The sequence below is a fragment of the Vidua macroura genome, chromosome 7, assembly GCF_024509145.1.
Source record: "Vidua macroura isolate BioBank_ID:100142 chromosome 7, ASM2450914v1, whole genome shotgun sequence".
Taxonomy (NCBI): domain Eukaryota; kingdom Metazoa; phylum Chordata; class Aves; order Passeriformes; family Viduidae; genus Vidua; species Vidua macroura.
The window spans coordinates 21,311,967-21,339,937 of NC_071577.1; the positions used below are offsets into that span (position 1 = coordinate 21,311,967).

The 27,971-nt window shown below is 37.9% G+C and overlaps 2 protein-coding genes across 3 annotated transcripts; one reads left to right on the top strand and one right to left on the bottom strand.

Moving 5' to 3' along the window:
- The first annotated feature begins 8 nt into the window (after window positions 1-8).
- FASTKD1 (FAST kinase domains 1) lies at window positions 9-26,948 on the top strand. Of its 2 annotated transcripts, XM_053982839.1 has the most exons (18): window positions 9-304; window positions 1,513-1,655; window positions 3,218-3,304; window positions 4,066-4,570; window positions 4,934-5,002; window positions 5,903-6,028; window positions 7,211-7,609; window positions 8,722-8,832; window positions 9,821-9,952; window positions 10,918-11,404; window positions 12,184-12,298; window positions 12,753-12,881; window positions 13,625-13,756; window positions 14,777-14,890; window positions 15,170-15,311; window positions 16,283-16,400; window positions 17,418-17,527; window positions 26,887-26,948. In XM_053982839.1, the coding sequence occupies exons 4-17, from the start codon at window positions 4,236-4,238 to the stop codon at window positions 17,505-17,507; spliced, it is 2,499 nt and encodes an 832-aa protein (XP_053838814.1). In that variant the 5' UTR covers window positions 9-304; window positions 1,513-1,655; window positions 3,218-3,304; window positions 4,066-4,235; the 3' UTR covers window positions 17,508-17,527; window positions 26,887-26,948. The 2 variants fall into 2 exon arrangements, with proteins under 2 accessions (XP_053838814.1, XP_053838812.1); XM_053982837.1 differs by lacking the exons at window positions 9-304; window positions 26,887-26,948 and having other exon boundaries at window positions 1,508-1,655; window positions 17,418-18,092.
- Window positions 19,629-27,953, bottom strand: KLHL41 (kelch like family member 41). Its single transcript, XM_053982842.1, has 6 exons — window positions 26,271-27,953; window positions 23,396-23,553; window positions 23,198-23,305; window positions 22,186-22,371; window positions 21,491-21,637; window positions 19,629-20,673 (listed from the first exon to the last, which is right to left on the bottom strand). The coding sequence occupies exons 1-6, from the start codon at window positions 27,378-27,380 to the stop codon at window positions 20,562-20,564; spliced, it is 1,821 nt and encodes a 606-aa protein (XP_053838817.1). The 5' UTR covers window positions 27,381-27,953; the 3' UTR covers window positions 19,629-20,561.
- Between the last annotated feature and the right edge of the window lie 18 nt (window positions 27,954-27,971).

Here is a 27,971-nt window from a genome sequence, read left to right on the forward strand (position 1 = left end):
AACTAAGGAATGAAAGTTTATATCAATGCCTAAAGTTGTGAGTACCTTCTAAATTAACTAAGACTGGCACTGAAGTATGTACTTCCTTTGATGGGTTTTAATTCAAACCAGTAGGCATTTGGGTCAGTAATCGCATACATAGTGGGAAGTAATGGAAGTTATGTGACTGGCTGATGAGAAGTTTGTTAGAAGTAGAAAACCCAATGATCTCCTTATGGTTTTCTGGAAAAAGAAAAAACAACACCAAAACCAATTTAAAATGTGAAACTTGACACCTGTGACTTCTGAAATCCTGAAGAAGCTGGTGAGTGAACATCTGTTGATAAAATCAACACTGGCTTCAGCGCAGCATGCTTTCTTAAGTCTTGCTTTCTTCCCCTACGTTTCCAATTTAAAATTTAACATCATTTGATCTAGCATTTTTAATTTGGTTTAGGCATTGTTTTATTTTATCCCAATGTACTTCACAAGCCAGAAGTGAAAAGTTCACTGTAAATGAAAAAATCTGTATGATTTTTGAATCTGTGTGATTTTCATTTGAAAGAAAATGAAAAATCTGTATGATTTACAGAAGCCTCCTTTATATGAACATGGAATTGTTTTCTGCTACAATCCATCTCAGATGCATTGGAATTGTTATGTGAGTTTGCACAAAGCCTGACATTCTTGAAAGAGGTACTTTATGTGCCACCCTTTGAGCTCACCTGACAGGGTTTGGGTCTCTGTTACTTGCATGCCTGTGTAAACTGTAATGGGGCAATCTGGAATTTGTTAGCAAGATGATACAGAACCTGTTCAAATTATAAATTCCACCATTACAAAAATTGTAATTAATCCAGTTTTAAAAAAATACATGCTATTTTTCTAAAATACCACAGACCTGTAATAAATAATTTAGGGTCTATTCTATTAGTTTGAGTGAGTTCCATATTCATAGGTATCCAATATATTAGAAGGTGACAGACAAAAACTAAAACCCCAAAACATTTGATAGACAGCTGCAATACAGCTGGTCAGAATTGGTCATGGTCATAGTTCTAGTTCTTTTCTTTGGATAGAATATAGAGCAATCCGAGATTGTTATCATTCTTTCTAAATGTCTTTGCTGCTATCAATGGTGGTGAGAAAAGGTCCAGAAAGATGACCTGGAGCTATGCATATTCCATATAAGCAACATACTTGTTGCAAGATATGTTAGATTTGTCTCCCAAAACTCATTCATTTAAAATTTATTGCTGTTGCAAAGGATTAAAAAATTTGTAAAATGAAATAACGTTAACTGCAGTACAACAAAGCCTAGCTCTTCAACTTTACCCTTCCGAACTTCAGTCCCTTTGTGCCTTTCCTAGGCAGGGAAGACTTTTCCCCCCTTCAGAATGAATTATCAAAACGTTGTTTTATTTAATATGCAATAGTCAGTATGAACCTTGGGCCTTTTTAATTATTATTTTTATTTCCTTTGGAAAGTCTTAACTGGTGGACTTTTCCCTTTCTCCCTACGCTTCCTGACAGCTCGTGGGAAATGCTGTGCCTCGGGGCATGCGCACGGTGAATGACAGTGCCGGGGCACGTGGAGCGCTGGGGCTGCAGCCGGCCGCGTTTGGAGGGAGCGGTCTCCGGCTGTGGCTCGAAAGCAGGAAGGGTCCTGTACAAAGGTAATCTGAGAGCTATTCCTCGGCTCCGCTTCTGCGGAACTGACACTGGCTCTTTTGCTTTCTCGTTTAACCCCGCCGGGTGGTGGAGCTTACTCTGTGACGAGCCCTCGCCGAAGCCAGCGCTGGCAGCCGCTGCCGCCCCGCGCCGGCCGGCAGCTGGGCCGTGCCCGCCCGCTCGGTCGGGCGGATGCACCGCCTCTGGCCTCTCGGTGCCTCCCGGCGCATCCCTCCCGCTCGGTGCCTGCGGTTTCCCGGTGCGTCCCTCCCGCTCGGCGCCTCCCAGTGCCCGCCGCCCGCTCGGTGCCTCAGGCGCGTAGGGGGCGCCCCTCAGCGGTGCCGGCGGCCCCCCGGAGGCGGGAATCCAGTCTGGCGGCACGGGTCGCGCCCCTCCTGCGGCGGCTCGGCCCCTTCCCCCGCTCTTTCTGGGGCCCTCTGGGTCAGAATTCCCTGCGGTGACGGAGCAGGCGGCGCGCCGGTGGGAGCGGGCAGGCTCTCCGCGGGAAGCCGCAGAGCGCCAGCGGTGCGGCGCTAGCGCTCGTACCCGGGGACAGGGCTGTTCTATTGCCGTGGCTGGGCTCACGGGAGCTGGGGCGACTGCGACTCGGTGCCTGTACTGCACAAGCAGCTTTCTTAAGGCTTAGTTATTTAAATCTCTAGTAGTTCTTATACTTGAGGAGTGGTGAGTGTCCACATTTGCTCTTTTTTGGGAGACTTCCTGGCTCACTGTGCTTTGTAAAACAGTCTTGAAAGTGCTTATAGTGTTTCAACCGATAGAAAATAATTTTAAAGACCTTCTTGTCCTTCTAATGTGTGTTTTGCATGGTAAGTAGCACATCTTAGAAATAGTTGTTTAAGTAGATCCAAATTTCTCGTTTTACTCTATGTAACTGGATGTTTGAAAACATCCAGTGTTTTCTATTGATGAACTTTTTGAAAGATACTGGAATTTACTATGATTTAAAATAGTATAAAAGTCTGTGGTAAAGCACTTGCATCTGCTCAATGGGCTAGAGGAATATTTGGAAGCTTCCCGCAAGCTGTTTAGACAGAGATAGGGAATGCAATGTGGATTTATGTGGACATGTGGATTTACAGGAAACTGATTCTGAAGGTGTTTGTATTTTCTTCAGGTATCTACTTTATCCTGACTTCTTGCAGCTTAGCTTGCCACTACTGTAGGAAGTGACTTCTTTCTAAAGGCAACTACCATATGGAAAAAAATAAAAGCAATATCTGAAAAGGGACTATAAAAAAATCATTATTATAAAAAGTACTTCATACATAGTACGTGAAAAATTTGTACCTCTTATATTCTTTAATTTTGAATAAGAAAGAAAAGATTTCTTATTATAGGAGATAATAAATTAAAATTACTTCAGTTTAGCTTTGCTTGTATCTGCCCTAGTGTCAGTGACAGCAGTCTAGTGCAATATTCTGTATAGCTTTTTGTTCTAAGAAGAGGATGTACAACTGTCAAAGGAAATTCACCTATATCCATCTTTCTGGAATGATTTCAGTACCTTGCACAGGCTGCACAAATAAGCTTTTTTCTTCCTCAACAGACCTAGTGGGTACTGCTGCCATCACTTTGATAATGTTGCACTGATGGAATCATGCCTACAGTTGAAGAGCATTCAAGTTTGCTGAAGGTATTGATAATTTTAGTTGTTAATGATTATATCTTCTAAAGCAAGACTTCCATCTTTTCCATGGTCTCTGAGTTGAGGGAATTTGATGAGGCTTCTTTGGTGTACTAAGACTTTTATCACTAGTGTACTCCAGCTTGGAATCAACTGTGTAGGTTGTAGAATATATAGTTGTTAGCACTCTGTACAAACTGGGGTATATTCTAAGAAGACAAATGAATACTCAATAAATTTCATTGCATAAAGCTGTAGCTTCTATTATAATTTGGAATCAGGTTGCTTTTCTTTAGTGCAATGGCAATTTCAGTTGATGGTGTATGATTGATCAGTATCCTGTAATACAAAGGTGATCAACCTGCTCGACTAGAAGCACTAAAATCTCACTTCATTTTACCACCAATAGTTGTATTTTCTGGCAGTTCCTGGACCCCAGTTTGGGATTATGGCCTTGTGAGAGCAAGCCTCACTTAGTCATGCAGTGCTGGCATGTTAAAATCTTCAGCTTTTCCTTCTCGGTAGTAGCACTGATAGCACATGTGACCTTTAAAGGCAGTTTTCTAAATTTGAAAATTTACCAAGTGGACTAACTTCATAGTACCTGTGAGCATGTAAGTTGTTAGTTGTTGGGAGCTTTTCTATAAGAAGAGTTCAGGCTGTAGGTTCTTCTTAAGTTTACCTTACTTAGAACATCATAATGTAGAGACACTGATTTTTACTTTGTTGTTGTGACTGAAATTAAGTGCTTTGATACTTTCTCATTTCAGGTACCTCAGAATTGACTCCTTCTTAATACAGTGACCATACAGGACCAAAGAAAAATGGTTTTCTGTTTTTCAAATATTTGGGTTTCTTGTCTGTAACAGCATGGTTTGCTGTGAAAAATGAAAGAAGAATCTTTCTGGACACTTTAAAGCTAGCTGGTAGGCGTAGCAAAATGCTTTGTTTGAGGCAGGTTTGCTTGTTCACACTGAGACGTTACCAAGCTCGGACTCTGTGTAGTGATCTGCTTTTGAGCCAGATAAATAACTGCACCCATGAAGATGAAGTGTTCAGCCTTGTTGGAAGAAACAAGGCCAGACTTTCTGAAAAGCATGTGGGAATTGCATTGAACATGCTGTGGCAATTTCAAAAGGAGAGGCCCTTTCTCTTAAGGACTAGTGACTATGTAAGAAATCACCCCCAGTTCCTTACCCTTTGCATTTTGGCAGAAAGCAAGGTGGAACACATGGAAGATGAGGTGGTAGTGGACACCTTATATAGCATCCTGAGGTAAAGAGCATTAAATACATTTTGTATTTGGTAATAAAAAGAGAAGGAATTCTGAGTACAGAGCTATCTCATAAGGAGACTGTGATGAGACTGCCCTGTCACAGCTTCTGTACTTTTGACTGTGTGACACAGCATAATGTCCTGTGCCTCAGTTTTGGAGATACAGGCAGAATGGATCTGTTTTGCAGTCCCATTAAATATGTTTTATTATTATTATGGATTCTGATTATTCTTGCACAAATGTTTACAATCTGTTTGAATGGAGGGAATGATAGAAAAGTAAAACATTATGATAAATAATGAAAGGACATATGTCTTATTTCTTTATAACTATTGAAGTAAAGCATTGTCTTTATTTTGAAGGCTCAATGTTGAAGATGACGTTTCTCTAGCAAAAGTGCTTGTTACAGAAGCATGGAAAAGATTAGAAAGGCAAGTATTGTCCTGCTGTGCTTTGTGAAAGGTATAAGTTGCAAGCATGATTTGCTTCATGTCAGGTTATGCAAGAGTTCTCAGAGTATTTATGTTTAAAACATAACATGAGTATTTTTAATGTCAGTTGCATTTTTTAAGGTTTTGAAAATTATACATATAGACTTTGGTACACAAATGCTTGAGAGATTCAGATACTGTAACAGGGTCCAACATTTGAGATTTTGAAATATGTTTTCTGTGTAGATTTGTGTGATTGAAGTGAATTGCAGGTTTTCATATAAACAATTTTACCTCAGTGCTTGGTGTCTAGGTCTTACATGGTTTTTAGAACCATGCTTATCTCATTTTTTATAAAATCATTTTGTATTTAAACAGCAACATTTTCCCTTTGTGCATCTTGTTGTTGTGTTTTGTTGTCTTTTGATTTCTTTCTGGAGGAGGGATAATGTAGTTTTCATTCTTTCATCTTGGAGTATTGGCAGAACTGAGTGTCAGTCTTGGCACCAGCATCACAGAATTGCCTCTTCTTAATATGTGGAGCATCTTGACAAGGAAATAAATACAGCGTAACTTGAAAACAAAATTATATTCAAGTAATAAATTTCTCACATTCATTTTATCCATTTGACATTATTGCCTGAGAATATAATCTTTATAGAGTTCTTAGGCTGGTTAAGTGAAGGACAACGAATTCTTGTAGAACTCCATATACACAACATGCTTTAATATTAAACACCTAGGTTTTTTGATTAGATACTTTGTTTCCTTGTTTTGTAATTTTACCATAACCTTGGTTTTTATATAATTGTTAAAATAGAGTTTTGTCTTTAGTTATTGAGTTATTGAGTAGAAATAAAAGCTAGATATCCTGTCTGAATGTCTTTAATGTCTTGACAGGCTTAGTTTGCCTGCTCTGTCTAAATTCGCTCTGTGCTTATACAAGCAACACAGGCACTTCAGTCCCATAATTGGCCAAGTAGCTCATATTGTGGACATGAAACTGGATTCTATACAGGATATAAGGTAAGTGTCAGAAGCAGAAGAAGCAAAATGTTGCAATTACTGGTCTGTCTTTTCTGAAGACTTTCCCTTTTTCTCAACTGAAGGTTACTTTGCTTCAGCTGGGGGTTTGTGGGAAAGAAGTGTTTTGTATTTGTGCTTTGATTGACACGAGAATGCATTTTCCCAATGATTTTGCAAAGAATTTCTTTATAACCTGTCTAAATGATTGAAACTATGGCTTGATTGTTTAGTTTATAGAAATTTAATTAATTTCCACTGTTACACTTACAGTACAGCAGATATTTACAATCAGTGTTATCCTGATTCTAAATATGGACTTTTTTGGTAATTTAGAGGCTATTGACTCACCAGAAGATGCTTTTCTCCCTTTGTTCTCCCTTGACATACATAGTTTCTCTACCATTACATGTCTTTGTTATCAGCAGTAAGAGGTTTTATAGCAATATTGTGTTTATTTATCTTCAGAGCATTGTTTTTCTGGTCAAGTTTAATTAATAAATTCTCTTGTTAGCATGTCTAGCATATTACCTTCATATTCAGACTACTTTAAACAGCTCTAGTCAAAGAAGACCAAGCTCATTTTTTCTTGTTTCTGTTCCCCTGGGGCTGTTACAGCAAAGGCTTCTCTTTCTTTTTTCTGCTTTATATAGCATCAGCAGTCCCAGCACTGAGTTTTTCACATGTGAGGAGCCTGCTTATTAAACTCCTTGAACAGGACTGCATTTCTTTACTGAAATCACTTTCTCTGTGGTTGTAAGTTTTATTCCCTTAGGAAGGGATTATTTTTTTAGGAGTGGCAATGACTCTTCTCCCCATCCTGTCACTTGTGAATTGATTTGGCTTCTTTAGTGTCCGTTGAACATTAAAGATATTTTTGCAAATATGAATCAGGCAAATCAGGGTCTTGCCTTAGGCAAATGCTTTTATCATGCGTAATTTTGCAAGAGATGGCTGAAAAATTCGAATCATTTCAGAAGTTCGCTGAAAGCAGAATTTTTACTTTAGTAGGGTAAATGGTTTTTACTCATCCATGTTTTCTGGATTAGATTTAAAATTCTTTTTGCACAGAAGCCAACAACACCTCAACTACCATTCCTTTCTTTGTGCACTTCATTTAATAAATATAAATTGTATTGCTTACTATGTTCAATGTGTAAATAAGAAACCTTTTGAATTTTTTAGGATCTTGTCAGTTTTGATGATCAGCATATCTGAAGTTATCACAGAGAGTTTTCGCGATCGATTACTACACAAGGCTGAACAGCTCTTAGAAGAAGAGCATGAGGTCCACTTCAACTATGCCAGAAGAATACTCCAGTTTCTCCAAAATGTTAAACTGAGATATCATCCAGTGCTAGAAAAATGCAACAGGATTTTCCTTGAAAGTGCCTCCCATCTTGATATACATAGTATTAATCATATTTTTGGACTATATGAACAGCTGGGTTGTGACAATGCTGAATTTCGCTTGATTGCTAAACAGCTGCTGTCTGAAACTATAGATGATTATTATGATCCTGAAACATTTGCAAAATTATTTTATTCTCTTGGGCCTATGGCAGAATCTAAGGTTAGAGAAAGGTAAGTTTATTAATAATTTTGTCTTGTTTATGATATATGCATTCTTACACAGAAATTTAAAATGTACCAGTGTTTGGAGGAATTTGTGAGCCCATCTGTGAGCTGAGCCTTAGGTTTCCTGGTTGTAACGTAGCAATGGATGATTTCATCATGGAAACACTGTCAAAGGAGTATGTTTTGTTAAGAAGTTGAACAGATCATCAATCAAGGGGGGTGTGAATGCTGTTATGCAAGGCCATCCTGTAGCTCTGTCTCTTAGACTACAGCCTTCCTTTCACACTGGGTGGTAGTAAAAACCTTGCTGTCTTTCTCCTGAGAAATATAGGCAGTGATAGGTGTTGCTTTTTCCTTTTAAGACTGTCAGTAGCTGAAAAAGCCTGAGTCTTGTCCTATACTAGAATGCTGACATCCTATTCTTTATCATCATCAGGGAACACTTCAGCATTTATTTAGAGCATAGTATTGTGTGACAGATTTTTTTTCCTCTGCCTGTTTTTCTTGTGCCACAAAATCCTATTCGGGGGTGATATTACTCATGGATCTCTCAAAGCCTGCAGTTCTAGGCAGAATTTTCTGTATTAATTACAATGAGTCATATTTCCATACTTCTCTTCATTAACATTTTCTTTATTCAGAGATTTGGACATGCTGCAAGCCTGTGTTGGTTTTGCCATAGCTGATTTAGTTCCAAAAGTTTTTCTTAATTGTTTTTTTAAATTTATATTGTGTGTGACAAACATTGGCTTTAATTACCACCAGTTCAGTTCATGTTTGATTCTGTTATCTGTAGCTTGCTGATTGATCATTAATTGTTTTGTGTCTTAAGAGTACATTCCCTACTTCTTATCTACTTTTAGAATTGTTAGACTTGCTATTTTCTAACATCAGAACAATATGCACTGGTCCAACACACTCACACCCCTATATCTGTCTATCTGTGCTAGACAGATCAACTGTTTAGAAGTCCACAGAACAAAAGTCTCTAGTTTGTGAGAATTTTGCTTCCAGAAATAGTATTTGGTTATTTTCCTCATAGGTAAAGAAAATGGCTGCTATGTTTGCCAGAGATTTTCAACTGTTTTTCATTGGAAAATATGTCTTTTCCTCTTTAGGTTGCTGGTACATGCAGTAAACATGGCAGAGGAATTTAGCAGTCACCAAGTATTGATGATACTGAAGACTATGCGGAAAATGAAATGCAGAAATTCTCATCTACTCAAAAAGTAATATTTTTGATATTACTAAGAAGTTGTATTCTCTAGGTAAACTTCCATTTAGTGTGGAAAACCATGACATATCCAATAAGTTAGGTGCTGTGGGTGTATCGCTTGCACACAAGTGCTTATATGCTATAAGTTATTGGCTCTTACAGATTCTGGAATATTGTAGCTTGACCCAGAAGTAATTGAGGCAATTTAGGAATTTCAAAGAAAGGCATTTCACCCTTACCAAATTACTGTTGTATAGTATCTGTCTAATTTACAAATATGTGATCCTATTGCACTAAACTTAGCCTGTAACAATTACTGTAAACTCATGAGAGTGCAAATGAAATATGGTAAGTTGCAGAGAACGTGTCCTGTCTTGGAGATGAAGATGTAGCATTAGATATGTCAGAGATATAGCAGAGTTAAGTGCAGGTTGTGAACAGTTACTGGATTGAAGGTACTTATATGAATCAAGTAGATCCTTGAAAGAAAAAGTACATACTTGTGTCCTGTGGCACAAAGGGATACAAAAAGGAAGATCAGGTGAATTCATGTCTTTTCTTCCTGAGTCTCACTGTCTAAAGAAGGTGTCTAGGTGTTACATTTCCCTTCAAATCTATCCTCCTCTGCAGCTTTAGACCAACACAGCTGTAGCAACCACTGTTCTGTGAGTGTTGTGGTGCTGAAGCTCCTTATGCTGTTCTAGTTTATGTTCTTGGTCCACTCTAAATTTAACCAATTGTGAAATCTGCAACAGAAATTAGTAGTGTGAGGTAGCTGATTTGTCGTGATGAGGACTTTAATTTTGCAATTCAGTAAGTGAAGAGAGGCTGCTCTAAGTGGAATAATGTCAAAATTGGTATGGAGATGAGTGCAGGTGTGTAAAACCCTCCACATAGGTACTGTGCACCACAAGACACCTCTATTTCTTGTGGCATGTTGGAGTTTGCAGTATCTTTTGTATTAGCTTAATAACATGTAATCTTTTCCTCTTTTTATACAGAATGGCTTCTGTTCTGCACAAACACTTGGATAGCTATCAGGTATTGCAGTTGGTAAAGTTAACACACTACTTGGTGGTGTTGCATTGCCAGGATCTGGAGCTGTTTGCCAAACTAAAAATGTTACTATTAGGGTAAGTGTGTATTCTTGGAAATATAGCTATTTGAGTTTCAAACAGTTCTCTACTTAAGATTTTAAATAGCAGTCTAAGATGTTAGTGTTTTGTTCCCATAAAATACAAAGAAGTAACAAACTTTTACAAGTATTTGATTCTATTAAACATGTAAATCAGATGATGGAAAGTAGATATTGTCTTGCCTATAAACCCAACAGTATCTGCTAATATATATGATGCTTTTAAAGAGTATTTTTCCCTTTTTCTTTTGACCACTGTAATATAATGATATTGAAATGACAATAAATTTTGATTGGTATTTGATAGGATGGGTAGATATTAATATTGTATTTGATGTTTGACAGAAGAAGTAATGAAAAAGAGACAGAATGCCTTGGTTGGACATGTGAAAGTATGACACAGAAGTACTCTTTTGATTGAAGAACTGTCCAGTTAGTTCTCAGGCTTGTACAGAACAACAGAAAGTTGCCAGACAAGAGATCTTGCTTTCATTGCTCAGCCTCTATGGGAATGTAATGCCTTGGCTGTACATTTTTTTTTTGGTGGATGATGTCTTTATGTTCCTCAGACTCCTTAAAACCTGGTGCTCCTTAGGACCAAAATCACAGAAATTAACCAGGCCCATAAACCCACAGATAACCTTGACAAATGTGGACCTTCTGGCCTTACTAAGAACTTCTGTGTTTATCAGTAGCAGGTGGAGTCTCATCAGCTGACTGTGCTGCTCACTGTCTTCTTCCCCTTCTTCAGTTTTGAATAAATTAGAAGGAAGAAGTTAATCTCACTGAAAAAAAAAGATGTGTGGATTTCTGCCAAGTCATTAATATTCTGCTTATTTTATATTTGATGTGCAGCTTTTAACTTCGAAATTAGAAGTTTCAAGCATGTAATTTTTTTTGTTTTGTTTAAATATTTGCACTTTGTCATGACTGATGGACTTTTTATTTCTATCTCTCTTCCAGTTATTTAAAATCTAGTGTGATACCTGCCGATACTGCAGCCATAATTCGTGTTCTGGCCATGCTTCCTTCTTCACAAGTGGAGGAAATTATTATAAACAAAGCAGCAGCAGCTTTGCCTCAATGCAGACTCCATCATTTGAATTGCATTGCTACAGCTCTTGTCAAGTGGAATCATCATGGCCAGTTGCACTGGCACAACAGTTCTGAGCTATGTGCCAAGCTTCTGCAAAAAGTAAATGACTGTGGATTTCAGAGGGTTCAGAAAGCCAACAACTTAAATCTTCTGTTGGAAGAACTTCCATATGTGAATGGAGAGTGGTTTGAAGAAGTCCTGAATGAGGAAACTCTGGCCATATGTCAACACTTGATAGATCAAATAACATGGGCAAATGTTTTACCCTTGTCTTTTTTTCTCATAAAATCAGAACACCGTTGTCCTGCATTGTTTGACAGAATAGCGTCTGTGACTGTTGAAAATATAGACAAGGTGTCTCAGTTTTTCTTTCTATCTACTGTGAGTTATTCAGTAAGAAAGGGCACGTTAGTAGTTGATGTGTTTCAGAGCACAATCCACACATGTTTTTAAGAGTTTTCTTCAGTGTAGCTAATTTGGAGATCATCTTTTTTTGTTCCCACTTAAAGCTGTTTTACTTCTATATGTATAAATTTGCACTTATCATTAATTTTCATTTCTTTTTTTTTGTTCACTCAGTGTTAGGTCAGCCATAATCATTTACATTCAACTTGGCATTTGACCATCTTAATTTTTTTTTAACTTCTTGATAAATAATCACATGACATGGTGGATATTTTAACAATATTAAAATATCTGTGGGGATTTCCCCAATAGCCTGTCTATTTGGTCAAAATTACTCTTTTTTTTCTACGATCTTTTTTCTAATTCTCAGTCTGGTGTTCATATAAATCTTCAATTTTATTCTGTTGCAGTTTAATTTCTTTAAGAAGTTTTAATGCAAAACCTTCTCAAAAGGTTCTTTAAGTGTATAGAAACACTTGGATCGCCTACATGAAATAAATTTGAAGTTTTAGTTGTGGCAGCAATTTCAACAATTTTATTTTTTTTATTATTTTTTCCAGGAAAAGTTGACCAAAGAAAAAAAATTTTTTCCAGGAAAAGTTGACCAACGAAAATAGTTCACCTACTCCTAAATCTCCAAATTCTGAATGAATTATAAAGCTTTTCTTATTATAAAGCAATACGATGATATTTTGCAGTAACTTGATTTAGGATGTCTTTTTTTTCAGATTCCCACCTCTGAAATCTATTTTATTCTCTTCCTTTTCTCTGCTTTGAATTATGACCTTCCTGACAATGAAGAATTCTTTAAGAGTTGTATCCAACATCTTACTTCTAACTTGAGTAAGTGCAATAGACAAATATTTTTACTGAATGAAAATGGGAATAGAATGGTACTTTGGTTAAGCAAAGAAAAGTTAAGTACGTTACTGCTAATACTCTGCCTACTGCGGTTAAACCATGACAAATATTCAATTTTGGGTTATGTTTCACCTGTTAAATATGACTGTTGATAAGGGACTATCAAAAGATTTTTTGGCATAGTAAAATGTAAGTGAAAAATCTGATTAATTCACTGTGCTGTTATTGGATAGAATTGTTGTGTTCCCCAAGGAATTTGGGAACAGGATACATTTTGCGATTCATGACAAAGAAATAGTTAAAATTGTAGAGGAAGTGTGTATGGATTTGTGTTGTACATTAAGAGAGAAAATCAGATGATTTGAGAGGCCAGGGAAAGGGCAAATCCTTTCAACTTTGTTATGTGTTAATATGGGTTTCTCTCTGTTTTTTCAAGGTCATCTTGAAACTTATCACTTGGTGCTGCTCGGTCATGTTTTGGCAATGGCTGGGTATTTTCCTCCAGTTCTGATAACGACGATATTTAATGTTTCTTTCCTAAGCAAACTGGATGCTCAACTTAAAGGTAGCTATCTAGCTTTTGATGAATGTGATTGTGTAGCATTTGGCATAAAATGCTATTTGGACTTACATATGACTTGAGATATTGAATTACTCTTTAAATTATTTTGCTTTTGGGAAAGACACCCTCTTTATAATATAGTCATAGTTGGAGTGTTAAAAGGGCAGGAATGAACAAAAAATATGTTCTTTGTTTTAAAAGTACAGACCTGTATTGCAGATGAGAGAAAGTAATATAAAACGAATTTTATAGTTAACTTATTGCACTCAATATTTAATAATTCTTCAATTTTATTGGAAATAAAATTACCTGACTGTGGTGTTTATTACTAGAAGTAGTCACAAAGCTGAAGGAATAATGTGGGATTCTTGCTGCAAGAAATGCATCCTACCTCTCTTCTCTCTAAATAAGAGACTGAGTGTTTGACTGTTTCATTCCTCTCTACCTCTACGTTGTTCATTATCAATGTACTCTTGCCATTTTGCCCTCAACTACTTAATTAAATTTACACAATAGGAAGCAATTTCTGTCTTCTCTCTTGCTGTTGTTCTTAATGTTGATCAGAACTGGGTTTTTTTCATTTATTTTCTCAGGGATTTTGAGAACCTTTCTAAAATTCTGCAGCATGAGTTATATAGATGCCATAGTATACAGATATTTGCATTTCTAGTAAAAAATTCAGAGGTTACCATTAGTTCAATTTTTTTTTTTTTCTTTTTTTTTTTTTTTTTCTTTTTTTTAATCAGTCCTGCCTCATACAATGAAGCAGAGGGTCCACTCAAGCCTCATGAAATTGAACAGAGCAGTCTGTCTGGAATGCCCAGAGTTTCACATCCCTTGGTTTCATGAGCCATACTGCCAACGTGTCTTTCATAACAGTAAGTAATTTAGGACAGGAAAAACTGCCCTTGTTACTCATAATAGTCTATCTTTTTAGAAATATACTAGATTTTTCTTCTAAAACTGTCATACTGACACTAGTACACAATAGAAGGCACCCCCCTCTCTGCTGAGCATTTAGTAGTACAACCACTTAGTATTGCTACTGGGAGCAAACTTGTTTCCTTGTGAGAATTAATGTAGTAGAGATGGGACATTTCTGCAGAAGAATTAAAATTTAAATACACAGAAACAGTGTATTTGGCATGAAGGATGGAAAGGCAGGAAGAAGATCATTCTGTATTGGAGGAGATGGGTCATTTTGCTCCCTGCTTCACTTACAAAACTGAGCGTTTGACTTAAATTTTTCAAGGTAAACATTTTTACTGCCTTCTTTTGAACTTGATCCTCCCTTCTTCCTCACAAGAATCAAGATTCATCAGGGATAAGAGATAGAGAAGTAGGCTAGTGATCAAGTGTAGCAGCTGAGATCTTTCAGAATAGTGATCAATTCAGAATCCATCTAATGCAAACACAGTATCTCCTCCACTAATTCTCATGGGGAGATCTGCTGTGCTATCTACAGACTCAGCTACTTTGTCTCTAACACTGAAGGTGTTTAATGCAGCAAGGTGTTAATCTGCAATGGGCAGAGAAGTGGCAGATAGTGTGGTATGGCTGTAGTAAACCCAAGGTGAGTAAATACATGTCCAAACATAACTAAAAGCAAACAAAATCCACCAGGTGAAACCTAAAACTTGAGGTTTTGTAGTATGTGAATGAAAAAATCCTGGGATCTAAACTCTGGATTTGAAATTTACTTAATAGCATGCAACTGCCACTTTCTAGCTAAAATATGATCACTTTATCTCTGAATTATGATGGAATAATACTTGGGATTTGTGGAAAAGATTAAATTCAGTAGCCTGGCTGTCAAAAATACAATGTCTGAAAGCACTATTTTCAGAATTTCGGGTGTAGAAGTTTTGATGTATGAATTCTTTATTTTGTCTTCGTAGGCATGAGCCAAATAAATCCACAGCGACAGCATATTCACAGAATGCTGACAGAGATCTTAGGGGGGAGCCATTACTCAAGAATATCTGTTCTCACACCATACTACTATGAAATAGGTGAGAAGTTAATACTCTAAAAATTGTTATGGAGTCCTTTCATATCACTGTTATTACCAAGATTAGGAAGCTCCTGGTCATATGGCCCCAAAATAACACAAGTTATTGCAAAGAAGAAATTGTTGTATAAAATACAGATTCCAAAACATTCTTTATAGTATAAATAATGTTGGGTAGCTCTATTTATCGCTATCAGTTTTTCTAGAAGGAAACATTGTATGTATCAAATTCTTTCCTTTTTATTTTGTCAGTAAACAGGTTTGTTTTGTTTTCTGGCAGATTTTGAGTGTGTCCTGGATGTAAATAAAAAGCCTCTTTCCTATATGGCTCAGAATATAGCTTTGGGTGGTGTGGGGGAAATACACTTGAGATATGACATCAAGGATGAAGGGAGAAAGGCTCTGCCACCAGGAGCTCAAAGGTCAGTACATTGAATTCCTGCACATTAGCTCTTCCAAGCTTACATCCAGTTTAGACTGGGTTTTTGATGCTCATGTCCAAATGTTCTGTTCCTTTTTCCACAGTCTGATGAGGTTTAGCCTTCTGGGGTGTGATGGGTTAGCCACAGCTGCTCCCTTCCATTTGCATGGCATGGCTCATGCCCCTGCAGTGTGATGGGGGAGAGAACGTGGCGGGTAACAGGAAGGAAGAAAACTCCTGGGTTGCAATTAAGACAGTTTAATAAGTGGAGGGAAAAAAAAGGGGGAGGGAGAAACAAGGCAATCGATGGCCATGCAGTCATTCACTTACAGCAGACCTGTGCCAGAGCAGTGGCTGTGTGGGAAAAAGTCCTCTTTTCTTTACTGCTGAGCATGATGTTGTATGGTGTGAAATACCACTTCAGGCAGCTGAGGTTCCCTCCAGCTGTGTCCCTTCCCAACCTCTTGTCAATGCAGCCTGTATGCACTGTGAGTGCAGAGGGGAAAACAGGGAAGGCCTTGATACTGTGCAAGTGCTTTTCAGCAGTAGCCAAGATACCGGTGTGTTATTGACAGTCACAAGTTCAAAACACAGCATCAAATGAACTGGTATGAAGAAAAGTACTTCCATCCCAGCCAAACCCAGTACAGGTTCCTGACACGTGTTTCATACGATTGGAATACTGCTTTCCTCCCACCTTTTCAAATGCAAGCCTTGAAAATGCTGGTTAGCTGGTTTTACCATTGGAACAAAAACAGATGCAGGGAGAAAATGCTTTTTCTGAATTCAAGTATCTCTAGATAAATAGGAGGAAAATGTTTTGTCTAATTCCAGGGAGTTGTTTAATTTGTGTTTTCTGAGAATTGTCAGGTTTACCTTGTCTTGCTGCAACTATCAATACTGAACTAGAACTATCACTTCTTGCTATTCAGGTAGGTCCTGGAAGTAAATGCACATTTTTACTGTTTGCAGAATTGCTTTGGAATTTCTTGATTCAAAAGCTTTTAGCAAAGATTATTCACGTCATTTGAAAGGAGAACCTGCAGTGAAAAAGCGACACCTGGAAATGCTGGGGTACCGAGTCGTTCAGGTGAGCAGTCAGCAATACTTTGTGTCCTTTCTGAATTGCATCAGCAGTGCAAAATGATCCATTTTCCTCTCAACAGATTTAGAAACAGTTTTATCGTTAAAAGCACCTACTGGGGGAGAGCAATTTTTGTAGTTAGGGGGGAAACTCTAAGCTGTTCTCAAGATTGGTGTAAGGACTTCACAGAACTCACACCTTCTCTGAAAGAGGGTGAAGCAAAACTGAAGTCAAAAGGTCCTAGTCTGACCTTACTGCAGCCAAACTAGCAATCTCATTGTAGCCTCAGTAAAGGAGAAAAAGTCAAATGAGAGTTTCAGTTCAATTCACTGAAGATTTCTATGGTATAAAAAGATAGAACATACCCTCCTTGAGTGATAAGACAATTTGGCAGCTGCCAGATGGGATATGGATGCTGTTTGTCTGCTGCAATGATAGTGTTGTGACAGGGAACACTAGAGGCCAGACATAATTCACCACCAGCACTGAAACATTTGGGAATTGGAGACTCATTAATGCAGAGGCTCCTATATATTTAATTACTCACCTAATTTTAGCTAGAATCCTTCTTTAAGCTTAGATTTTGTTGGTTGGGGCTTTTTTAAACAGAATAATCATATCCTTTTTCATGTTACACTACTGATACACCATTCCAGTCTGCTACATTACCATTCCAGTCCGATACATTAGCATTACAAACTACAGTGACCTGGGATTTTTCTCTCAATTTGGGTTTTAAAAGAGGGGAGGGTGTAATGGAGTTGTCACAGCCTATATTGTGTGGGCATCTGTTTCATATCTCTGCAACTATGCTGCTTTTTGGAAGTAAATTGACTGTACTTACATAAAGGAGAATAAGATGGATCTTTTCAGTATTAGAGTAAGACAGGCTTTTGGAAGGACACAGGTGGTAAATATCTTCAAGTGAAGAACAACATATATCGGAGAGCCTTTTCTTGGCTCTTACGTTGTATGTGGCTTATACCAATGTTAAAAGTCAGTTTGTACCATTCTGTTCTACAGATTCCTCACTTCGAATGGAATTCTATGGTTCTGTCAACAAAAGGTGAACAGCTGGAATACCTGAGACAGCAGCTGTATGGAATACAGTGATACCAGACACACAGCCTAAAGTACTTTTATAAAAACAGTTTATGTACCATCAAATGTCTCATAATCCTGGAATACTTAAGTTTCAAAAATCTCTTTATCTATATCAGCTGGGCCAAGGCTTGCCAAGGTCATCAGATGTAAAGATGATTAGGGATTGCAAAAGGCAGATAGATCACAGTGGGCTGTGAAGATGTGATAAGGATGCTTAAAAATTCTCATTATCTGGAAGCTATTACAAGCACATGAATCTAGCAGTTTTGCAATCAAATTACACTTTATTTCCAAAATAAATAGCACAGAGACTTAGCCAGACATAAAACTCTCCACGGAAAAAGTTGGAAATACTATTGACTAGGAGAGTGGAGTCAGCAATGTACTGGAAACTATGTCTGTCCTCCAGCACGTGACAGAATGAGCAGTTAGGAATCGAACAGTATCTGAAACCAAGAAACTGAAACCAAGAAACTGAAACCAAGAAACTGAAATGCAGATTTTCTAAGAATAAGGCTGCTTTTAGAGCCATTCAGTTTCCATTCTCAGAACAGAGGTACTGTGGGGGACTGTGCTGGGGCAGAGTATTGTGTGGTGAGGAACCTCCAGCTGCTTCTCCTACACTGTGATCTGGTGTGTGCAAAAGAATGGCTGAGCCTCCTGGAACACCTACACATACTGGAAAATCCAGCCAGCGTTTGTGCAGGAGTTATAAGACACAGATGTAGAAGGAAGAAGTGGAATAGCCAGGAGAATGTTCACTGTACAGCAGTAACTGCAGGGGCATCATGCTTGATTAATCATCCCATTTCCAGAGACAGCCACATTGTACCTATAGCTGCCATTACCTTAGGGTGATTTACAGCTGTGCCTGTTTTTTCACATGTGCAATGAGGATATGTTTTCTTGCTTATTTAGTAGAAACAGGACACATTCTTTTACCACTTCACCTGAAACCTGGCAGAGATAATCAACTGCATATCTGAATTGGCCATTATGCATCTGGCTGTCACCTCTTTTTTTACTATTCAGTAGTAGAAGAAAAATGTTTTATTAACTGAATGCAAATCAGGACGGGAATAGAAAGTCAGGAAAAACCAATAGAACTGATCTAATCTGCAAGGTACTTTCCTCCTGAGGCAGCCCTCATATTTGTGGGTGACTGACAAAACTAGTAGATGGTAGTCTAGACACTTGTTATCAAATGGACAAGGGCTCCAAGATGTAACGATTGCTTTGAGGAAATGTCATTGAAGGTACAGCACATAGAAAGATTCTGTATGCATTATATTTTGTATAAAATGGAGAAGACAATCACAAATATAGGTTAGTATTTCAGAAGGTGGACTGCCTGTCAAAGAGGTCTCACATGACTCTGCTTCTGTACAGACAGCCTTTAAATAGCAGCCTTGGAGTGTAAGAAAGGTGGCAGTGGCTGAAGTTATCAGTCAGGGTGGTCGTGTTTGAGCTGAACCCTGCTTTTCGGGATTCTAGCAGTCACTGTACCAAGCCAGTTTTCTTCAAATTATGTATGGATAAAGTTATGAGGATGCACAATGGGAAGAGGATTAAAACTTGTTATGAGTGGTCCAGAAAGGGCATTGAAGAAAAGCAAAAAAAAAAAGCAATTCAGTAAAATTTGTTGTTCTTAATTCTTTGCACTCATTCTTTCTATATTAAATCAGCAAGTTTTAGAGCAGATGAGTGGTATAAACCAGTCATCTAACTGGAGCCAATAAAAATAAGTGGTAAGCACAGCTGCAGATTTGGGTACTGAAGGGAAAATGCCCCACAGATTAAGTACTAGTGGGCAGTAACATACTGAAATGAACTGCGATGGCTGTGCCTCTGCACATGTTCTGTCTCAAAGGAGAGCAATGCAAGAGGTCATTTGATAGTTGGTATTGCTATTCAGTCAGGTGTGGTGGCCTTCTTTTCCAGTTTAGATTGAAATTTATGAAATCCTTTAGATTGATGACACCCTCTTTATGGAATGGAGAAATCCTTTGAAGAGATACTCAACAAAAAAATGGTAAGCAAGCTCTGAAGGAAACGGAGTGCTCTATTTTGGGCAAAGGCTGTACTAAGAGATCTGTGTCCTGTCAATATGATAGCAATGATGAGCTAGTCACTAAAAAAAGATGCCATCAAGTGATACTTCTATAGTTTTAAAAACAAAGTTTAATTGTTAAAAGTTTCAACGTCAAAATGCATCAACTCTATAGTAAATGAAAAGGTCCTCTTTGTCACAGATATTTGCTAAAGATAGTTCTTTTAGGACTTTTTCATGAATGCTTGTTATTGGCCTCAGATCTCTGAGAAAAACTTCCATAAAATATTTGCTTTGGAAATAAATATAAAAGCATTAAAAAAGTGGAAAATCCTTGTTATCAGAAGTCTAAACATAGTAGGTAAAATAGTAGAGTTACTAACTTTATGAACTTCTCTACCCTCTCCCCTGTTTACTAGTACAGCTTTGGCTGAGACTGGCTTTTATTAGGCCACATAATATTAAGCCACTTTTGTTTAAAACATTCATTTCAATTCCAAGCTAAATTTTTTTTTTGAGGTCTGTGATGAGAATATTTCCAAGATATTGCTGAAGAGTGAAGGATTTACATACATTACTAAAAGGGGAAATCTGGCCATACAAACAGCCAGTTAGAATAAAATTAGCTACCTATAGTTCTATTTAACTTAACAATTAATTCATGCACATTGTTTGGAGGACAAGCCACCAGTACCTGGATTGTATTGAGTGCAAGGGAGGCTACTAGTGTTGTTTGCAATTTCATGGAGTGGAAAATTGAGTTCTTGCCAAAATCTTAATCTAATTAACATTAATTATAACCCTTTAGAAATTTAAACACTGGCAAAAATTCAGTGGTTGCTGGTTAGCTAGGAAGTATCTTAAGAAGTGGACAGACAAATGAACTATTTAACAGCTCCCAGTGTGACTAGTATGATACTATAAAACTGTACAATTTGGGGACATTTCCATGCAACAACACCAGAAGAGCCTATCAAAACTCCCTCACCATATCATATCTTCCAGCATTTTGTTTACAGTTTGGATAACTTGAAGAGGTTTAAACGTGTGGCCAGGCACGAGGCTCCAGTGGCGTATCGGATCTCTTTCAGTATGCCAACCCATTCTTTCTTTTCATCATCATACCTGCATTAAAAAAAAGTTAGAAAATAGCTTCTTTAAATTTGAGTTTGATGCTTCAGCACACATACATGAAAAGGAGGATAGTCCACCTGTTGCAAAGGCTTGTAGCAACCATGTGCTGAAGGGTGTCACAAAAGCCTGGTTTTGTCTTCTACTCCAGAAGAGAAAGATCTTCTTGCACACAAGCTATTCTTTTCCTGGTCCCTAAAGCTTGTTGCAGACCTGTGTCATGCTTTAAAAAAGCTTCCTCCTTAAGCATTCCTTCTGAATTTCTTCAGATTCCTGAATATAAAGTTGCGGAGGTTTTCCCTGCCAACCAAAGCTTCTGAATTTACATTAGCAACTAAGAGTCGCAGCAGAGATATGATGTCTCATCACTGCTGCTGTGATTAGCTCAAAAAAAACCTAGAAGATAGGGACTTCTGATTCTCTTGGAACAGTTACTCATTTGACCATCAACACATCAGTATGTACAGGTCTCTGTATATGCATGCTTTTCTGCATCACAGTGTCACAAAATAATTTTTTATTGGCAATGCTAAATCTGCCAAGAGATGGCAATTTACTCTTCTAAAGAAGCTGAAGATTGTGACTTGGACTGGTCCAATAATTAGTAGGTGGAAGTAGTCATTAGATCCGGGTCTCATGTTTATTTGTTACTTTCTGACAAACTTTTTTATCTGTCAACAAATGCTTTACAGCCTGTGCTATGGATCATTTTCAGAATTAAACAGAAAAATAGTGTTAGCCTCCAGTGTCTACAAACCTCAATTTTAGATAAGACTTTTGACCAGGAAAGAGTGACTAAAATTAAACTTACTTCCATATGTCAGTGACTTCACTAGGTGCAAATTCTTTAGATTCAAGCTGAATCATTGCAAAGCCTCCAATAGCATACAAAGCTCCACTTAAAGTGACTAAACTAATGGAACTTCTCTCTTGGGGAAATTCAGGCATTATCTCCCATCTAAGGATCAAAAGAAAAAGTCAAGTTAAACACATAAGAAATATTGTAAACTGAATGCACTAAAATACTTCTTTGGGCAACAAATCCAGGTACCAAGACCATGGTTTAGTAAAAAGAAAAAATTCTGAGATTTATCAGCAGTAAGTTCCAATGTCCATCCCCTCAGGGACTTCTGCAACTCTTAAGTGACACACTGTTAAGACATCTCTTCTCATGGACAACTTCTTACAGATTCTCTGATTGTTCAGTAATATGCTTCATACAGATATATTGTTCCCCAGTTATTCTCATTTCTCCCTAGAGTTTCCAAAATGCTTATTTATTTCAAATGGCATTAGCATAATAATTGAAGTGTGCAGGGGTGCAGGAAAAACGTCTGTAGAGACCCGCTCTGTAACCTCCTGCTGTTGCTGCTGAAGATGGGACTATAGACCAAATGTGTCAGTGGTAGTATAGGTACCTGAACAGCTTTATGACTCTTACCTCAGGGCTCCTAAAAGCCTAGATGATAAAACACTTGATTAAAATAGGTTGAATATTGTACTCACTTATTGGTGGTCAGATCAAATGCTTCAACAGATGCAGTAAGGCCTTCCTCAGTGACACCACCTGCAATGACAATCTTGCCCTTATGGATGGCTGTTCCAAACATCGAACGAGGCACTTTCATTGGAGCCAGGTCTCTCCAGTCTCCTTTCTTGGGATTGTACACAAATAATCTATTAGTGCATTTCCTGGGGAGCAAAAAGAAAACTGGTGATGATTTCTAATGAACTTTTGACTTGTTCCAAGTAGATCTAATTGAGGTAGACTGTAGACCTCTTCCCTCTCCTGGAGAATCCTTTCTTGTATCTACTCTGAAAATCCTTGCAATGTCTACAAAGCATTACTCACATCCATAGGACTAAATCAAATGTGGTTTACATTACACAGGGCAGCCATTTCACTGTACTTTTGAGGAGAAAGACAACATCCTTTCCGAGCATATTGTATTTAGATGGATTTGTAGAGGAATATATAGCAAAGGTCATGGAAAGATTATGATGGTGTTTTGGCTGTTATGACAAACCTTTATCTTAAATATCCCCTATAAAACACTTAAAAATTACCACTCTATGTTCAGTGTGAGTGAAAACTTTTGTTATCCTAATGTCATACCCAGTAAGGTATAACAGGTTATCACAGGCCAGAAAATTGGAAAAACTGAGACTGTAATTCCAGGGCACCTAGGTATTTCTATCTGAAAGGAAAGAATACTTTCAGTGAAGGTCCTGATAGCTATGTATTACTAATTTGTCTGTAGTGTAAGTATAATTTGCCTTGGAAATAAGTATGGTTATTAAAATAGCAAGTTGGATTACAATTTATATGTAATTTACCTTATCACCAAAAAATACATCATACACACCATAACTTGTTCCTCTCTGCCAGACTGTTAGCAACCTTAATCCAGAGATGCAGAAATGGGAAGCCCTCATTTCTGAGTGTGAGGACATATTATCTATTTAAGGACCAAGAAGATAATGTTATTAATTGTCATAAAAAGACTTAGAGACTCACTTATCATCAGTTTTTCCACCAAGACAATATATCAATCCATTGTTTGAGATAGTTGCATGGCCATATACTTTGATGGGCAGTTTTTTGATCTCACCCCATTTCATTGCCCTGGAACAAGAAGATCACTGTTAGGTTTTTTTCAACTAACAATGGGCCATCTACATGTCCTCAGTGGGCATAATTAAATTTGAAACATACACAGGGTCATAGCACAATACTGAATCTAGTGACTCCTCAGTGCGAAGATCCTTGCCTGCTATTACATAGATCTTGTTGTCTGACTCTCCCAGCCCGAAGAGACACCTGGCTGACGGCAGTGGAGGAAGAGCAACCCACTCACCAGCAATGCTATCCAGCTGAAAGAGCATCAGAACAGGAAGGGTTAGGAAAGGCAAAGGAAAAAAATCCACACAATGAATATTGTTCCACAGAATTTATCTACTGGCACTCAGTGTCTCTCAACAGCAAATCTGCTTGCCTGAACAATGTGCCCTTCCCTCAGTGCACCTAATGAATGATGTCTTCTACCCACCCATGCTTCATTGTGCTGAGATCTAGCAGAGTCAATGCCATACAACTCTCTTTATGTCTGCACACCCTCACTGTTTCCTTGCCTTTTTATTAAGCTCTTCTTCCTTACACAAAGATCCCTCACTCTCCGTTCCCTATCTTGTTGGAAAGAACAAGTGATTCTTCTTCCTGCCCGAGGGAGCAGCCACTCCTGCAGTTCCACACCTGTATGTTTAGCTGGTTGTGCTCATCACTACAGCGAGGTGCCAGACAGCTTACACGGTTCTTACTGATCAGGAGTCATCACATGGCAAATGGCACAGATGTTTCTCTTGCAATCCCTAAGGCAACAGATGTGCGTTTCATCACAAATGCCCTCAAAAGTTCATGAGATCTCTGAAGACACAAAAACCACATCACTCTTAAGCAAAATAGGAAATCATTGCAGCTCCCTTGGCAATAATATTGATGCCATTTCTACTGTAGTATTCTCAGGGCTCTCAATTAATTAACATCCAGTATGCTGAAAACACCTAAGGAGAAGCAGAGGGCAGCAGTAGGAGGACAGATGGCAAAATAAACCAGGACTTTCCTAGAACTGTGGTGCTTATTTTTTGTTTTAATCTGAGAATTTGTGATTGAACCTGAATTACCTCTAACATTGAAAAAGAACTGTTTTCTCAGACCTACTGCATATAGATTTGCTGGACATTGGTATAGGAAGGGAGGGTAAGATAGGAGTTTGTGTGAATGTAAAGGCATTTGATAAAAAGTAAAAGAAAGTTCAGTCAAAATAAAGTTCAGGATTTAGCTGGTGACATTCTTCTCCCAGAAGTAAGTTCCACAGTCAAGATTTCCATGCTCAATGCATCTCCCAAATTTGACAGACCACTCCTGTTGGACAGAAAGTTTTACTGCAACAGTGAAATGTAGTTCATGGACATGGATTTCCCCAGTAGCTGCATCTGGGTGGGGTAATGAGAAGATGTACCCCTCAGAGATCACAGCTTACTTCATAAGTCTTCAAGATGAGATATCTACTGCTGATAGGGCATCAACTTGTCATGCATTTTCAAGCCAGAGGCAGCCTTGTTTTCTCCCAGGTTGCAAGCTACCAAATACAATGCTTCACTGGTGGAAAAAGGAAGATCAGCAAGTGAAAATTGGTTTGGCACTGCATTAATATTTTGGAGAGAAAAACAGCCACATGGGTAATGCAGACAAGTATTGTAACTATAGGGAATAGCAGCAGTAAGCAAGCTTAAAGATGACATGATTTCAGGAAACAGATGTCGACATATAAAGTAAAATTTCAGGAAACAGATGTCGACATATAAAGTAAAATTTTGAAATCTTCATCTAGTTTTAGTATCGCTCTTGAGGTTTAGTTTCTCAGAGGCCCCTTTGTAGTAGCCTGAGACTTATTCAGTTCTGGACTAAATACACATTACTACATCAATATGTTATTTCTATTGGAAGAATATTTCTGTAACAAGTTTTTCACTTCAGTGATTAGTGTTTTACACCTACATAAGGAAATGAAACAGTGTTAGTCCCTCCCCTACAAAGACTTCCCTCTCATCAACATAACAAATGTCTGAAACCAAATCTTTTATTGTGTGTGAAATGAGTGAGCCATACTCCTATAAACAATATTTGCATTTTTTAATATCTAAACACTTCAAAATTCTATCACTGCTTATTACTGTGCTTTATTTCATATTGAAACAGGACTTACTTTTACTCTTTTAGGCCAGTGTGCGTAAAGAGAGGATGTGGCCAGCAGCATATTGCATAATTCAGCACAAAATAATTTAAATATACACCAAAGCATGTAGCTAAAAACACAACAGACTTAGTTTATGGTATAAGCACGACAAACTGCATTTCTGCTAATTTTCCTGAAATACATTGTGGAGTTACAATTAGTATTAATCAGCCTTATATTATACAGATTTACAAAGATGTACAATTACACTCAGTTGAAACATGGTATTTAATGTACTGACACTAACAGTTTGCTGAGAAAAAAAACCTTCTGCCTCTAAATTACATATTTATATGGCCCTTAGGCTTTCAAATGTAGATATAACACAAAGGACTTCTGCAATTTTAGTGGCAGAAATTGCACTTAAAATACACACATTACTGCTGTCATGAAAGTATTTCAGATGCAAAAAAGAAAGACATCAGATCTAAACCAGCTAAAGCACTCCAACTTTCATCAGAGTTAATAAAAATATACAAAAATTATTTTACAAAAATATTATTAGACCTAAATTTAGACATCTGTACAATGAAAAATCTGGGCCTTAATGAAAACCAGTGCCTAGACAGAATATACTAATATTTTTAATATTTTCTGAGATCTCACCAGGGGTTAATCTTGAAAAAGAAGATGCAAGGCTCTCAGTTTCATTTCTATCTCTGAGACAAAAATAACTCTCTCTAGACACTTCTCTCCATCACCATACAAAGACACTAGACTTGCAGAGACGCAGAACACTTTTCAGTAACCCTTATAAAGCACCTATTATTATATCAAAAATTATAAAGCTTGTACCTGGAAGAAGTATGACTGGAAAGGCTGATCCTTGTTCTCCTCTTCCACATAGAGTCCTCCAACAATATAGACCTGATTTTGTTTGGTGACTATACTGGAATGATTTCTGGGAATCTGTTCTGCGAGAGCTGCTAGGTAGCATTCATTTTCAAGAGGATCATAAGCTACTGCAGCAGTGTCATTAACCAGAAGAATCAGGTCTTTGACGAACATGCCATGCCTGGGAAGGTCATTTAGGTAGCCAGGCAGTAAATCTTCATCTCCTACATCGCCATTCACCTCCCCTTTGGTTGACTTTTCCGTGCTTTTGCTAGAGTCAGGCAGTTTTCCAGCAAAAGCATCCTTAATAATCTTAACTTTTTTCTGAAGATCTGAGTTGCTTTTAATTATATCATCTTTCTCAACCTGTTCTTTGAAATATTTTTCTGGCATTAGACGAAAACGTATGCAGTCAAAAATTTCCCCCAGGCTCTTTACTCTGTTCTCCTTGTCTGTTCGGACCCATCTCATTACTGCTTCAAATACCAGTTCTTCCTTCTCTACGTTTAAACTGTCAGGTGAAATAACTGAGATAAGTTCATGAGGGGCAAGCTGCATGAAGTCCTCTTCTTTGCAGATCTGCACAAAATGATCTGAAACAAAATCACGGGCAGAAAATGCAAGTCTTGGGCAATCAAGCAGAACACCTAGCCGAAGGATGGCCAGACAGTTACCAACAGCCAGCCTCTTCTGAAGGTAGGAGACACACACAGTGAATACAGAAGGGATCTGAAAGCGGCTGGCCAAAGCAAAAATATCTTGCACATTAGAATCATTGAGATCAATACTTGCTGAATAAAGGTATTTGACAATCATATCCAGGATGTTGGGGTCAACATTATCTAGAACTACTTCCTTCTTTTTCTCTTCATTTTGCTCAGATAAGAAATACTCACGAAAATAAGGGCTACATGCCGACAGAATCAATCTGTGGCAAGGTAGGCTTCTGTCACCAGCTTTTAGAGAGCAATCTACAAACTTTTTCTCTTCAAGGAGTTCCTTGAGGCCATCCTGAAGGAGAGTGGATTGGTAAAGTCTGAGCTCTTCAGTGAGTTCCCTTTGGGAATCCATTTTGCAAACACTTGGGAAAGGGGAGGGAGTAGAAAGCTTTAGCTGTTGTCTGCCCAAAGGCTGTTGTCTGTAAAAAAGGCAGACCAATGTGCTTTTTGCCCTGCTTGAAGCCTCTGCAACTTAATCTCACTAGCTAAATATAGGTACATACTCTTACAGGTCGGAATTTGGGATGGACGGTTTGGAAAAACAGAGTTGCTCTTGCAGCTGTCAAAGACTGAAAGAAGCAACTGCTGCTCTTAGTCACTATGGTCAGGTTTTGCCATCACCCTCCACATTGAATCAGTAAGATTATGTGCAATGTAATAAATTACTTGACATGAGTAAGGACAGCAGAATCTGACCCTCAGTGAGACAGCTATGAGCAAGATTGCACAGATACATGTTACTAAATATTCTGAAACAGAAATATTATTAATCGAGTTGTCAGTTTTTACTGCTGTTCACTTTTTCAGAGTTGCTTAATACAGCTCATTGCTGCAGTCATAAGGATAGTAAAAAACTCCGTAACTTTGTATTGATTGCCCTTGCTCTAAGATTATTTTTATACATAACCATATCACATATACAACTTCTTCAGATATTAAGGCC

Excerpts from the sequence above, each read along its gene's own strand:
- FASTKD1 (XM_053982839.1), top strand. The coding sequence starts at position 4,236 with ATGCTTTGTTTGAGGCAGGTTTGCTTGTTCACACTGAGACGTTACCAA. Across the intron at positions 6,029-7,210 it reads GATTCTATACAGGATATAAG|GATCTTGTCAGTTTTGATGA; the intron begins GTAAGTGTCAGA and ends TGAATTTTTTAG. Across the intron at positions 8,833-9,820 it reads AATTCTCATCTACTCAAAAA|AATGGCTTCTGTTCTGCACA; the intron begins GTAATATTTTTG and ends CTTTTTATACAG.
- KLHL41 (XM_053982842.1), bottom strand. The coding sequence starts at position 27,380 with ATGGATTCCCAAAGGGAACTCACTGAAGAGCTCAGACTTTACCAATCC. Across the intron at positions 23,554-26,270 it reads TCCAGTCATACTTCTTCCAG|CTGGATAGCATTGCTGGTGA; the intron begins GTACAAGCTTTA and ends ATGCTCTTTCAG. Across the intron at positions 20,674-21,490 it reads GAAGTCACTGACATATGGAA|GTATGATGATGAAAAGAAAG; the intron begins GTAAGTTTAATT and ends TTTTTAATGCAG.